General features: G+C 42.3%; 1 protein-coding gene across 4 annotated transcripts in view; it reads right to left on the bottom strand.

Annotated features, from left to right (window-relative positions):
• The window catches only part of EPB41L4A (erythrocyte membrane protein band 4.1 like 4A), a 215,149-nt gene that overhangs the window by 118,927 nt on the left and 80,107 nt on the right, over window positions 1-16,115 (bottom strand). For all 4 annotated transcript variants that reach the window (XM_030566656.1, XM_030566658.1, XM_030566657.1 and 1 more), the window contains one exon: window positions 998-1,102. In XM_030566656.1, coding sequence (XP_030422516.1) covers window positions 998-1,102 — 105 coding nt within the window. The remainder of the gene's footprint in view (window positions 1-997; window positions 1,103-16,115) is intronic.

Below are 16,115 nucleotides of genomic sequence, written 5' to 3'. Positions count from 1 at the left end.
AAAGTTACTGTTGTTGGTATAATTTATACCAGTTCCCCAAATGAAATAAACTATACTGTCAAAATTACTTTCTTTTTTTTTTTGCCAGTATAACTGCATCTACACCAGGGCTTTGGCTGGCATGACTATGTCATTTAGGGGTATGATTTTTTCACACTCCTCATCAATGCAGTTATTCTGGCAAAACTTTTAAATGTAGGCCAGGCCTTAATCTCTTTGTAAAATGAAGATAATACAAAGACTTTCTCTTGACCTATTCAGATTGTAAGCTCTTTGGGGGAAGGGCTGTCTCTACTCTGTGTATGTAGAGCACCTATCAAAAAGATCACCCCCATCCACCTCAAAAAAGAGCCAGTTCATGTGGAGTCCAGAGGTCATTATCATACACCCTTCTTCTCAGGCTATAAGCAGCTACAATTCAATATATCCTGGCAGCCAAAAGCCTCCTCCAAATAAGTAACATCACTCTAAAATAGTGATCTTGGAAGTGGCCCTGAATTAAACAACTTGTGCCATGCCTGCAAACACTGCTACTATTGTCCCCACCCCACAACGTTCCCCCCAACTCTAGCCAACCCAGGAATTAGTCACAACAGGTTCTCTTCCAAACAGAATTCCAATTCAGGGAAATATCATGGGCTAAGAACTTGTTTGTTTAGTTTAACAGGAAGAATTCAAATAGTACTTTTTATATACAGCATTTTACTACTGATCATTTGCAACACCTTTTTTAATCTTATTTTCTGTTGTCACATTTCTGTTCCCATTTAAGTCAATAGCTAAAATTCCGCTAACTTCAGTGAGAACAGAAAAAGGCCCTTTCTACAGAAACACAAAAATAGGTCCTCTCAACAGGCAAATTAAAGAAACTGCTACTGGAAATCTTATTCTTTCATGAGATATTGAAGGTATGACAGCCAAGCGCACCATTGAGAAAAGTCACCAACAAGGTAAAATTTACAACTGGGAAATCCAATCTGCTGTGTCTTTTACTCACCGTCTGATGACTTCTGTCACAATAACGCAGTCCAAAGTAATCTATCTCCACGAGGTTTAGGTGACGGAATACATAGCCCAGGACAACCGACCCTTTCGTTGACTTCTGTGGGAAAGAATTTACAGAGTTCTTTTCACAAAAGTGTTCTGTCTTCGTCAGCTATGCACAGTGGTATTCATGCATTCAGTTAGCCTCATCTAAAAGAGGTGGCAGTTTTATTGATTAGAAACAATTCAAGTTGCCTTCAATCAAAGCCTCAGCTACAACTAGAAAAAATTTCAATTTCTTCTTACATACATTTAATCAATTATTTTGTAGACAATATTGAACATTTGGTAATTGTTATAATCATGTTTCCTAAACTATGTTTATGTATGTTAATAAACCTATGAGATTTCCTTGACATCTGTATTCATGGAAAAAATCTGTTCTCTGATCCACATGACAGATTTCAGTTCTAAGATCTTGTGCTCCCTTCAAGCGTGGATCTCTCAGTCAAGCTCTGCCACTGCATATCTAAAGAAAATGTTGCCCTTAATATGAAAATTATGAACCATAAGGTGCTCTATTATTCCGTGTGAAGAAGGCTTCTTTTTATTCCATTTATTTAAAAATATATTTAAAAGTAGAGATAGGCCCGATCCAACGTTCTGAATCCAAATAACCCCATTGTGTTCTGGAGTGTTGTTGCGTCATTTAAGGTGTACACTAATATTTAAACACAATATTAGGATGTGGCTCCAATTGCTGCTTCATTGTTGTGGTGTTGGCGTGGTAGATGCTCACTGATATTTAAAGGCCTTTTATTTACACGCTGTCTCATACCTAGTGCGGAAGATCTCAAATTATTGATTGGTCAGATGTGCAACATTAGCAGCAATCTGTCCAGAAAGGCTAGCTAAATGAGATTCTCTCTCTTTTGAAATATGGTGGGGTTTGGTTTTGAATTAGGAAATTTGGATCTGGGAGACAGGAGGGGACATTTCTAGGATAAGGTGAGACAATGCTAAAACTATTAAAAGAACTGACTGTATATATTTATTATTTCTACATTACCAGGTTTAATAAAATGAGGGCTGTCAATCGATTAAAAAAATTAATTGTGATTAATCGAATTGTTAAACAATAATTTAATACCATTTATTTAAATATTTGTGGATGTTTTCTACATTTTCAAATATATTGATTTCAATTACAACACAGAATACAAAGTGTACAGTGTTCACTTTATTTTTATTTTTATTACAAAATTTCTGCTGTAAAAAACAAAAGAAATAGTATTTTTCAATTCACTTCATACAAGTACTGTAATGAAATCTCTTTATCATGAAAGTTGACCTTACAAATGTAGAATTATGTACAAACCCCCCCCCCCCCACATTCAAAAATAAAACCATGTCAAATTTTAGAGCCTACAAGTCCACTCAGTCCTACTTCTTGGTCAGCCAAGCACTCAGACAAACAAGTTTGATTACAATTGCAGGAGATAATGCTGTCTGCTTCTTGTTTACAAGGTCACCTAAAAGTGAGAACAGGTGTTTGTATGGCACTGTTGTAGCCAGCGTTGTAAGATAATTACATGCCAGATGTGCTAAAGATTCATATGTCCCTTCATCTTCAACCACCGTTCCAGAGGGTATGCGTCCATGCTATTGACGGGTTCTGCTCAATAACGATCCAAAGCAGTGCAGACCGATGCATGTTCACTTTCATCACCTGAGTCTGATGCCACCAGCAGAAGGTTGATTTTCTTTTTTGGTGGCTTGGGTTCTGTAGTTTCCGTAACAGAGTGTTGCTCTTTTAAAACTTCTGAAAGCATGCTCCACACCTCATCCCTCTCAGATTTTGGAAGGCATTTAGATTCTTAAACCTTGGGATGAGTGTGGTAGCTATCTTTAGAAATCTTACATTGCTACCTTCTTTGCGTTTTGTCAAATCTGTGTGAAAGAGTTCTTAAAACGAACATGTGCTGGGTCATCATCTGAGATTGCTGTAACACGAAATATATGGCAGAATGTGAGTAAAACAGAGTAGGAGACATACAATTCTCCCCCAAGGAGTTTACTCAAAATGTAATTAACGCATTTTTTTTTAACCAGTGTCATCAGCACGGAAGCATGTCCTCTGGAATGATGGCTGAAGCATGAAGGGGAATATGAATGTTTAGTATATCTGGCACATAAATACCTTGCAATACCGGCTACAAAAGTGCCATGCAAATACCTGTTCTTACTTTCAGGTGACATTGTAAATAAGAAGTGGACAGCATTATCTCTTCTAAATGTAAACAAACTTGTTTGTCTTAGTGATTGGCTGAATAAGAAGTAGGATTGAGTGGACTTGTAGGCTCTAAAGTTTTACATTGTTTTGTTTTTGAGTGCAGCTATGTAAAAAAAAAATCTACATTTGTAAATTGCACTTTCACGATAAAGAGATTGCATTACAGTACTTGTATGAGGTGAATTTCGTTTATCATTTTTACAGTGCAAATATTTGTAATATAAACAATAATATAAAGTGAGCACTGGACACTTTGCATTCTGTGTTGTAATTTAAATCAGTATATTTGAAAATGTAGAAAAACTTCCAAAAATATTTAATACATTTCAATAGGTATTCTATTATTTAACAGTGCGATCAAAACTGCAATTAATCACAATTAATTTTTGTAATCTTGATTACTTTTTTTTTATTTAATCATGAGTTAACTGCGATTAATTGACAGCCCTAAATAAAATACATCCAGGAAAATATGACAAATTAGTGAAAACGGGGTTTTAGTCACCTGTTCTACCTAAACATTTTCCCTAAATGATTCCGATCCATGGCAAGTACACCATTCTTCTCCTACTTGTGCACAAAAAACAGTTCCTTGCACAACTATTTAAAATGCAAACACTAAACAACACATACAATCAAGCCTTCAGGTCTGAAATCTTTGAAGCCAATGACCAAGTTATAACTGGACCTCAGGAACTGGCCCTTTCCGCTTTCATTCCAAATATTTCTTTATAATGAAAAGTCTGAGAGACATAAAGGAACTACTAAAAACAAAATCAGTTAAAAAAAAACAACCAAAATACTCAATCTCATCCTTACTTGAAATTGCAGATTAATTTGATAATAGCCTGCCTTTCATCAGCTTTGCTTCTGAGTACAGCTGGTAGAATATTGAAGAAACAGTGTTCATAAACATACATTCATTCATTTTCAAGATGGCTTTTCAGTTTGACCATGTTTTGTTCAGTATTCCTATACATTTAGTCATCCAATCAGGGACTAGGGACAATACCGTGTGACTTCGGTGACTAAGCACACGCTAGAACTAAAGAATACCAATTAGTAAAAGCAAACATTTCACTAATGACTCATACGCTTGATTTTTTCCAGACTATTTAGCAAATACAAATATAAATAAACTGATTTTGATTTATGATAGATAGATAGATAGATAGATAGATAGATAGATAGATAGATAGATAGATAGATAGATAGATAGATAGATTTTCATAAAGATCAGTTCTGAAAAATGCACAGTAGGAAAAGGGCAAAATTTATTGGATAATACCTTCACAAGGAATAATTATAACCACTCAATTAACTGTAGCTGTGTCAGTGCCAGGATATCAGAGAGGCAAGGTGGGTGTGGTAATATCTTTGATTGGAGGAACTTCTGTTGGTGAAAGGGACTGTCAAGGTTCCTTCCCCACTCTGAACTTTAGGGTACAGATGTGGGGACCTACATGGACACTTCTAAGCTTAATTATTAGCTTAGATCTGGTACACTGCCACCATCCAGAATTCCAGTGTCTGGAGCACTCTCTGTCCCCCCAAAACTTTCCCCTCCCTGGGTTGCCTTGAGGGATTTCACCAATTCTCTGGTGAACGTAGATCCAAACCTCTTGGATCTTAAAACAAGGAGAAATTAACCATCCCCCCTCCTTTCCCCCCACCAATCCCTGGTGAGTCCAGATCCAATCCCTTTGGATCTTAAAACAAGGAAAAACCAATCAGGTTCTTAAAAAGAAAGCTTTTAATTAAAGAAAGAAAAATAAAAAAATCATCTTTGTAAAATCAGGATGGAAAATACTTTACAGGGTAATCAGATTCACGTAGCCCAGAGGAACCCCATCTAGCCTTAGGTTCAAAGTTACAGCAAACAGAGGTAAAATCCTCTCAGCAAAAAAGGGACATTTACAAGTTGAGAAAACAAAAATAAAACTAATCCACCTTGCCTGGCTGTTACTTACAATTTTGAAACATGAGAGCCTGGATTGACGTCTGGTCCCTCTTAGTCCCAAGAGCGAACAACCCCCAAAACAAAGAACACAAACAAAGGCTTCCCTCCACCAAGATTTGAAAGTATCTTGTCCCCCTATTGGTCCTTTGGTCAGGTGTCAGCCAGGTTTACTGAGTTTCTTAACCCTTTACAGGTAAAAGAGACATTAACCCTTAACTATCTATTTATGACAGGGACAAACTCAAGCTCTGTGTAAGCTTGAAACTTTGTGTCTCACACCAACAGAAGTTGACCAACCAAAGATATTACCTTATCCATCTTATCGATCAACTTACTAGAGACAAGTAAGTAGAATCATATTCTCTCTCAGGATGTACAGTAAAATTCAGTGACTAGCCATTCTGGACAGCTTATTAAAAACTGGCCTATCAATATAACAATGTGTACAGAAAATCATGAAGTATAAAGAATGTTTAAAGGACAAATTATTGAATTAAATTGAAATACATTAAATCCTATTGCCTTTGTCTTGGATAAAGTGCATAAATATAGTTATCCAGATGTCGCATTCAGCAGTGTAAAATAGGAGTAACTCCACTATGTAAGTGGAGGGGTTAACAGCTGTAGAACTGATGTGAATTAAGAATCAGGCTCAGTGGCTATATTCCTATTGAAATAGGGAATGAAGTTCAAGAAGGATTGCAGACAGAAAAACGTAAAAATTAGATTAAATTGCAGGCAGCGAGGAAACAAATTGAAGAAGCAATTATTCTTCCTCCTTTTCTTTCTGATATTGTCAGTTCTTATTCAAAGTAGTGGTATAGATGTCAACTAGAAGAGGTAGATGCTATCTCATTATCTGTCTTTCATACCAGACAAAATTATCTTGATAGTTTAAAGTTTGATGACGATGATGACAATTTATTTATACTGTGCTACTGCTTAGGGACCCCAGCAGTAGACCAGAACCCAATTGTGCTAGGCACTGTACAAACATAACAAAAAGACAGACCCTGTTCTGATGATCTTATAAATGATTCAATTTGGAACTGAACCACTGCAAAAGTTCAAACTCAGTACTGAAGTTATAAAAGATACAGAGCTGCTGTACAGCAGGCAGGGCCAGTGCTACCATTAAGGCAAACTAGGCGGATTGCCTAGGGCACCAAGATTTGAGGGCGCCAAAAAGCGGTTCCCCCCATTTTTTTTTTACAGTGGTTCCTCCTTGAACGAACGGTTGCTGCTCCACTTCTCCCGCTTCCCAGGCTTGCAGCGCCAATCAGCTGTTTGGCGCCACAAGCCTGGGAGGAGAATTAGAGCGGGGGCAGCATGCTCGGGGAGGACACGGAGCAGAGGTGAGCTGGGGTGGGGAGGTACCGCACGGCTCCCTAGGGGAGGGAGCTGCCACGGGGGGGGGGGCGGGGGGAGAGGGGGCAGGGAGCTGCCACAGGGCTGGGGGTGGAGGGCACAAGGTGGAAGTTTCGCCTAGGGTGTGGAACTTCCTTGCACCGGCCCTGACAGCAGGAAATCCATACAGGCACAGTTTGTTGTAAACCAGCTTTTGACTAAAACAGCCTCTTCAACAAGCATGTAGAGAATAGTCCCTTCGTGGACTGTTGGGAAAAACTGGGGGTCCTTGAAAGATGAGCTTAGAGGCTGTCACAATGCATCTGGTTCTTTGAAGCCTTATAGATTTATTTCAGTGTTTGTAGGATTTTGACAACTGTTTTGTTTGGCCTGTAATTTGACACTACAGCAAGTGGTATGAATGACGCCAAAACAGTAAGCCATTGGCAAAGATACAGTAGTCATTTTAGATTCATAACATCGCCTGAAAAAAAGATATGGTTAATCTATGGAGCCTGGTCCACACTGGAAGACATTAGTGATTCTGGACCAACTGAGATGTGAGTCTACATAGGTCTTGAGAGAGTCTAATGTGGTGTAACTTAGGGTATGTCTACACTACACTACCGGTTTTGTAAAACAGATTGTATAAAGTCGAGTGCACGCGGCCACACTAAACACATTGATTCGGCGGTGTGCGTCCATGTACCGAGGCTAGTGTCGATTTCCGGAGCGTTGCACTGTGGGTAGCTATCCCATAGCTATGCCATAGTTCCTGCAGTCTCCCCCGCCCCTTGGAATTCTGGGTTGAGATCCCAGTGCCTGATGGGGCAAAAAACATTGTCGCGGGTGGTTCTGGGTACAGCCTCACCTCTCCCTCCGTGAAAGCAACAGACAACCATTTCGCGCCTTTTTTCCTGGCTGAACTGTGCAAACGCCATAGCACAGCAAGCATGGACCCTGCTCAGATAAGGACCGCAATCGTGGACGTTGTGAACACCTCGTGCATTCTCGTGCAGTCTATGCTGAACCAGGACCTACAAAGCCAGGTGAGGAGGCGGCGGCTACGGCAGCACGGCGACGAGAGTGATGAGGACATGGACACAGAATTATCTCAAACCATGGGCCTCTGCACTTTGGAGATCCTGCTGGTAATGGGGCAGGTTCTAGCCACTGAACTCCGATTTTGGGCCCGGGAAACAAGCACAGACTGGTGGGACTGCATAGTTTTGCAGGTTTGGGACGATTCGCAATGGCTGCGAAACTTTCGCATGTGTAAGGGCACTTTCATGGAACTTTGTGACTTGCTTTCCCCTGCCCTGAAACGCCAGAATACCAAGATGAGAGCAGCCCTCACAGTTGAGAAGCGAGTGGCAATAGCCCTCTGGAAGCTTGCAACACCAGACAGCTACCGGTCAGTCGGGAATCAAATTGGAGTGGGAAAATCTACTGTGGGGGCTGCTGTGATGCAAGTAGCCAAAGCAATCATTAAGCTGCTGCTACGAGAGGTTGTGACTCTGGGAAACGTGCAGGTCAGAGTGGATGGCTTTGCTGCAATGGGATTCCCTAACTGTAGGGGGGGCGATAGATGGAACCCATATCCCTATCTTGGCACCGGAGCACCAGGGCACCCAGTACATAAACGCAAGGGGTACTTATCAATGGTGCTGCAAGCACTGGTGGATCACAAGGGACGTTTCACCAACATCCACGTGTGATGGCCAGGAAGGATTCATGACGCTCACGTCTTCAGGAACACTACTCTGTTTAAATGGCTGCAGCAAGGGAATTACTTCCCAGACCAGAAAATAACAGTTGGGGATGTTGAAATGCCTGTAGTTATCCTGGGGGACCCAGCCTACCCCTTGATGCCATGGCTCATGAAGCCATACACAGGCAGCCTGGACAGTAGTCAGGAGCTGTTCAACTACAGGCTGAGCAAGTGCAGAAAGGTGGTAAAACGTGCATTTGGCTGTTTAAAGGCGTGCTGGCGTACATTACTGACTCGCTCAGACCTCAGCCAAACCAATGTCCCCATTGTTACTGCTGCTTGCTGTGTGCTCCACAATCTCTGTGAGAGTAAGGGGAAGACCTTTATGGCAGGGTGGGAGGCTGAGGCAAATCACCTGGCCGCTGATTACACACAGCCAGACACCAGGGCCATTAGAAGAGCACACCAGGAAGCGGTGCGCATCAGAGAAGCTTTGAAAACGAGTTTCATCATGGGCCAGGGTATGGTGTGACTGCTGTGTTTGTTTCCCCTTGATGAACCCCCCACCCCTTGATGGACTCATTCCCTGTAAGCAACCCACCCTCCCCCTTCGATTACAGCTTGCTTAAGGAAATAAAGTCACTATCGTTTAAAAATCATGTATTCTTTATTAAGTCATTATAAAAAGAGGGAGAGAACTGACAAGGTAGCCCTGGTGTGGTTTGGGAGGAGAATAGGAGGGAAGGAAAAGGCCACTAAAAAAATTTCAAAGTAATGACAGCCTTTTGGTTGGGCTGTACACGGGGGTGGAGTGGGCGGGAGCACGAAGCCTTCCCCCACGCGTTCTTACACATCTGGGTGAGGAAGATATGGAACATGGTGAAGGGTGAGGGTGGTTACACAGGGGCTGCAGCGGCACTCTGTGACCCTGCTGCTGTTCCTGAAGCTCCACCAGACGTTGGAGGATGTCAGTTTGATCACACAGCAGCCCCAGCGTTGCATCCCGCCACCGCTGATCTTCCTGCCTACACCTCTGATCTTCCTGCTGCCACCTCTCATCTCGAGCGTCTCTCCTCTCCTCACGTTTGTCCCTCCTATCCTCACGTTCACTCGCATCTTTCCTGTAATTTGACACCACGTCCTTCCACTCATTCAGATGAGCTCTTTCATTGCAGGTCACTTCCTTGATTTCCGAGAACATTTCGTCTCACGTCTTTTTTTTCCTCTGCCTTATCTGAGATAGCCTTCGGGATGGAGTAGGGAGGCTTGAAAAATTTGCAGCTGCATGAGGGAGGGAAAAAAGGGAGAGAAGTATTTTAAAAGATACATTTTACGGAACAATGCTTATACTCTTTCACAGTGAACAACACTATTCACCTTACATAGCACATGTGATTTCACTACAAGGTCGCATTTTGCATCTTAATATTGAGTGCCTGCGGCTCTGGTGTTAGAGATCTCACAGACGCAGGTCCGGGCAGCAGAATTCAGCTTGCATGCGTCCATGGTAAGCCATTGTCTTTTGGCTTCTGCAGCCTTCATATACACAGTGCCCTCCTTTCCCAAATACCAAGCAAATCTCGTTCAGTGCCGCTTCTTTCCTGTTAACATGCAGCAGCAGAAACCAACCCCCCGTCCAATTCTCTGGGATGATCGCTTTACCCCTCCCCCCACTGCGTGGCTGGTATCATGGAAGATCACTGCTAGCCAAACGCGAAAAAGCTCAGCGCCATTACCTCCCCCTCCCCCTCCCTCTCCCCTCCCCCTGCTGGGCTACCTGCAAGGAAGAATTTCTTTTAAGCAACAGGCAAACAGCCCAGTAGGAATGGCCATCTCTGTCCCCTTAATTAAATTCCTGAATTTCAGCCAGGCTACCATGAATGATATCACTCTCCTGAGGATAACACAGCAAGATAAAGAACAAATGTTGCTTGAATGCCAGCAATCACCGGGACCATATGCAGCTAGGCCTTGTCATGTAATGATACCAGATTACTTGCTACATGCATGGCGTGGTCAAGTGTCCTACTATGGTGGACGGAATAAGGCTGCCTTGCCCAGAAACCTTCTGCAAAGGCTTTTGGAGTACCTTCAGGAGAGCTTCATGGAGATGTCCCTGGAGGATTTCCGCTCCACCCTAGACATGTTAACAGACCTTTCCAATCACTGCATCCCAAGTTCTCAGGGCAAATTAATCATTAAAAAACGCTTGCTTTTAAACCATGTTTTATATTTACAAAGGTACACTCACCAGAGGTCGCTTCCATGGCTTCATTGTCTGGGCTACCGGCTTGGGAGGACTGGGAGGGTAATTCCATCTGGGTGAGAAAAAGCTCCTGGCTGTTAGGGAGAACGGAGTGCTGTGTGCTCTCTGCAAGCTCGTCCTCCTCTTCCTCCTCATCATCTTCCCCGTCCTCAGAATCCTCAGGCATGGCTGAGATTACCAACCCCACCTCGGAATCCACGGACAGGGGTGGGGTAGTGGTGGAGGACCCCCCTAGAATTGCATGCAGCTCAGCGTAGAAGCGGCATGTTTTCGGCCCTGACCCGGACCTTCCATTTGCTTCTTTGGTTTTCTCATAAGCTTGTCTGAGATCCTTAACTTTCACATGGCACTGCACTGAGTCCCTGGTGTGGCCTTTCTCCATCATGGCCTTGGAAATTTTTTCAAATGTTTTTTCATTTCCTCTTTTGGAACGGAGTTCTGTTAGCACAGAATCCTGTCTCCATATAGCGATCAGATCCAGTACCTCCCATGCTGGAGCTCTTTTTCGATTCTCAGGAGACTGCATTGTTACCTGTGCTGATGAGCTCTACGTGATCACCTGTGCTGGTGAGCTCTCCACGCTGGCCAAACAGGAAATGAAATTCAAAAGTTCGCGGGGCTTTTCCTGTCTACTTGGCCAGTGCATACAAGTTCAGATTGCTTTCCAGAGCGGTCACAGTGGTGCACTGTGGGATACCGCCCGGAGGCCAATACCGTCGATTTGCGGCCACACTAACCCTAATCCGACATGGCAATACCGATTTCAGCGCTACTCCTCTCATCGGGGAGGAGTACAGAAACTGGTTTAAAGAGCCCTTTATATCGATATAAAGGGCCTCGTTGTGTGGACGGGTGCAGGGTTAAATCAGTTTAACGCTGCTAAATTCGGTTTAAACACGTAGTGTAGACCAGGCCTTATACCTTCTCCTGCACTCTTACACCAGTTTGGAGTTCCTGGCTATGATCTCTATTGGAGCAGAGCTGAGTTCAGTGCAGGAATGGGGATAGGCACAGCCAAAGGCAGCCTTACACTACCTTTCAAGTCCTAGATTCAAGGGCCAATGCAGTTCCAGGGTTATGTTTAAATGTTCGACACCTGACTTGGCTGAAATGGCAGGCTCCAATCCTTTCCATTTTACAGATGAACAGTAATGATATGTAATAATCTATCCTCTATATCTGAGTTGTAATGCTAAGCTGAGGGAGGACATAAATAGCCACTAATTTATACTATCATTACATGGTTCAGTTAACATTCCTCCCCATCGCAGTATTTATGTTGACAGGTGGCATGTCATGACATAACACTGCATAAAGCTGCCCTAGCTGCACTGATTGAGAGTTCTCCTCCCCATCCACTAGGTGGAGATGGGGAATCATTCCCCAGGATCTGCAGGACAGGGTCTGCATGAAGGATGCTCAGTGTACACATTTCCTTCTTCCAAGATGAGGTGGGGCAGACCCCTTAGTAGCACTGTCCTGCTGCACCACTTTGGATCTTGCAGCAAACTCTTTGCGTTTTCAAGGATGAGCATATAGGGAATAGTCAGCAGGGGGACTGGGGCCGAACCAGGGAAGGTACAGCAACCCATCATCCTGTGCTTAGAGCATCAAACTAGGTTTTCTCAGTCCCACACAGCCTCCAAAGTAATAAAGGTTCTGCAGGCCAAATCAGACCTTCAGTGGTAACTGCACAACACCATTTTCTATAAACTATGCCCTCAGTGTACCCTGTTTTCAGTGAGTTGCACAAATGTAAGTGACTGGCTCTGTAGTTGGAATTTAGCAAAGCAATGCTGCTGATGATGCACTAGGACGAAGAGAGACCAGCTAGAGTGATCTCTCAGCTGTGCCAGCACTGCAGAGCTAACAAATGTAAAAAGCAGCATAAACACATTTTTGTCATTAGTCGGCAGCTATGACCCACAATACACCCAGTACCAGCTCTGTCGTGAAAGAAGATGCCACTTTTACAAAAACACTTTTCAGAACAAAACCATATTTTAAGTGCACTCTCTTAATTTCAACAAAAATTCAGACTGAATGAGCTTTTCAAACCTTTGTCTGTCAATCCTCAAAAAGAACAGCACTGAAGACATCTTAGTGAAATCACGGAGACAAAGTCAAGAAAGCATATGTTGATTTGTGAATCAGGAGTTGCGTATGAATTGTATTACTAGTAGTTAGCATTACCCACTCTTGTTATTTTATCATGAGTCTCACAATACATTGTTTTTCTTAAAACGCCAATTCCTAGTATCAAGTGATTATGTGAGAATCTCAGTTTTCATTCAAACAAAGTAAGTTTCTAGCCCCCAGGGTTTAAGAAGAAATCTTTAAAATATGAAGTGCTAAAGTCTTAGCAACCAGAAGATAATAAAAAGAATCTAAAATGTTTTTTTTTCAATTGCATGATATTTTAAGTCAATCTCATGATATTTTGAGGCCAAACCTGTGATTTTTTAATGCCTGAGGTTGGCAATATACAGAGCAGCTGAGAGAGGCACATGGCCTTGTGATCTAAACCAAGCAGCCTCAGTAGCATTATAGCACTATCATAACCTAGTCCCAGATTTGGACTTTAGCGTCCAAAATATGGGGGTTAGCATGAAAACCTCCAAGCTTAGTTACCAGCTTGGACCTGGTAAAGCTGCCACCACCCAAAAAATTAGAGTGTTTTGGGGCACTCTGGTCCCCCCAAAAACCTTCCCTGGGGACCCCAAGACCCAAATCCCTTGAGTCTCACAACAAAGGGAAACAAACCTTTTCCCTTCCCCCCTCCAGGTGTTCCTGGAGAGAGACACAGAAGCAAGCTCCGTGAATCTAAACAGAGGGACTCCACCCTCCCCGTTCCCAGTCCTGGAAAACAGAATTACCGAGAGCTAATCTCTCTTCCCCCCTCACCCAGAGGGAATGCAAAGTCAGGCTAGTAAATCTAACACACACAGATTTCCCCCTGATTTCTTCCTCCCACCAATTCCCTGGTGAGCACAGACTCAATTCCCTGGAGTTCCCCACTAAAGAAAAAACTCCAACAGGTCTTAAAAAGAAAGCTTTATATAAAAAGAAAGAAAAATACATAAAAATGGTCTCTCTGTATTAAGGTGACAAATACAGGGTCAATTACTTAAAAGAAATATGAATAAACAGCCTTATTCAAAAAGAATACAATTCAAAGCACTCCAGCAACTATAGACATGTAAATACAAAAAAAACATATAAATCACTATTTGATCTTTTGTACTTACAACTGGGAAACAGAAGATTAGAAAGGCAGGAGACAGAAAAAATCACTTCTCATAGCCGAGAGAGTACAGGCAGAAGACCAAAGAACAAAGGACTCACACACAAACTTCCCTCCACCCAGATCTGAAAAAGTCTGGTTTCCTGATTGGTCCTCTGGTCAGGTGTTTCAGGTACTCCTTTCCAGGTGTAAGAGACATTAACCCTTAGCTATCTGTTTATGACAAGCAACTCATGCTAAACTTAGTTTGTAGGGAATGCTACCATGCAGCCCACTTTACAAAATGTGAAGCAATAGCTCTTGCTGATAAAATTGTCAGTGCAACAGTTCTGGAGCACAAAACTCTATCAGGGAGTGCCAGCAGGATTACACCCATGGTGTACGAAACTGCAAAAATTATACAATCTACCTTCCATTACGATCACATTTGCAAGAGGCCTGCATTCTTAGAGGGAAACTCACAGTAGCACACGTTTATTTGAAAATACCATCGGTAATACTTTCAAGACAAAACAAAGAACTGTTCAAATGAGTCATAACACCTTGCTTTATATTTTAGCAAAATGACTTTATAACCCAGAAAGCCAGGTTTCTACTGGCTAAACAAAATGAAAAGTGGAACATTCAAAAAAGACCTGATTTTATTTTTTAAGAAAAGGAAATTGCTCCTTTAAAAATACAATAAAATATTCTATTTTAATATGTTCACATTCCTGCACTTTTGGGAATTCACTACATTTTCACATCGGACATCGTTTATTGGCTCTAGAGAAGCTGTTGTTGCTGGAGTTTTTGTTTTGTTTTTATTTACTCAGTGGTACTAGCAAAGTCAGACCAAGCATCCAAATCAGCAAAACAAGGGATTATACTGTGTCTGCCTGTGCAGTGGACTAGATATCTCTGGGGATGGAGCAGGGAAGAGCAGGGAACAGAAAAGAATCTTCTCTCTCAGGCCAAGCAATAACTACAGAGTCTCTCTCCAGAAGCTACTTCAGCCCAGTGCCCACCCCTCTCACTCCATACACAGTATAACTAACCCCAAGCACTCAAAAATAACGTCAGACTCCAAAAGCTCATAATGCAGTTTTAAGAATTATGAGAGTTAAAATAAACTTTAAAACTTCAATCACTTCTTTTTTTGAACAGCCCTCTGGTTTTTTCATTGTTGAGCCTGTCAGAAATTCACACCTTTTATTTAGTTAACCCTCTCATAGAACTCTGTTCACACGCTGCTGCACAACAATAGGAATACAGTCACTTTTTTTCTGACATTGAACAAGGAACTTTATTACAATAACAAAAACAGTTTCTCAAAAGCTCTCCCTCTCTGTTCCCCTCCCCCCATGCACTGTGGAGCTTCTGCCTAGAATCTTTCTCTCTTCCCAATCTTAGAAACAACACGCATATCATAACATGAACTCCCTCTACCTGTGCAAAAGTGAGCTAAAGTAGCATAGAATCAAGGCCCTTGATGGTCTTTACCTGTATAGGTAGCGCCGCCTTCCTGAAAGGCTGATAATCAGCCAAGTCTCAATTTGCACAGTGCATGTTCAAGCAGAGATCTTTAAATTAACACTGTTTAATATTTACAAATATTCACCTAAACAAATAAGTAGGCCTTAATTTGCAGGGTACATGTTCGAAGAGAGAAGCTCTTTAATAATGTTTAATATTTACAGACATTCCCCAAGCCAGTCACATAGCACAAATAAATACTTATAGAAACTGTGACAGATTTTTGTTATCAATTTGCCTGAGACATCAGGTGATCAGGCTGAGGCCACAGGATTGTTGGGGAGGAGATGATGAAACACATCAAGTGTCTAAGTTTTAAAGCTTTATTAATAAAATAATAAAATAACAGCTGTGAGCATTGGGACTGCTCCCACGTCACTCAAAGGAAGCAAGAAAGCATTAGTACCCCAGCCCTAACCCACTTTCATACTCACACATGCTTTGCCCAAGGCTGGCTAAGCCTGGGTGTAACATAAGAGCAGGAAGGGTGGATGGGAGTTCTGTCCTAGGCCCAGGTTGTCCGAAGTCCGCTGCTGATCTCCGAATTGCTCCAGCTTTTAGGAGGGTTTTTAAGTCCAGGGTTTCTTCAGGGGTGTTTTGTTCTGCGACCGTTGTTCCTGGTGCTCTTTGTACCAGTCCAGACCAGCTTTCTGTGGTCTCAACTTTTTCAAAACACACCGGCCCCAAACACACTGGCAAAACTTTGTTTTCCCCCATGTTGGCCGTCACTGTCTTGTTTATTTTAAGCTGCCTCCATTCAGCTAAATCCTTCTTTTTTACAACCGCCTAGTTCGC

Source organism: Gopherus evgoodei, chromosome 6 (genome assembly GCF_007399415.2).
Source record: "Gopherus evgoodei ecotype Sinaloan lineage chromosome 6, rGopEvg1_v1.p, whole genome shotgun sequence".
Classification (NCBI taxonomy): Eukaryota; Metazoa; Chordata; order Testudines; family Testudinidae; genus Gopherus; species Gopherus evgoodei.
This window is presented reverse-complemented; position numbering and strand designations above follow the sequence as displayed.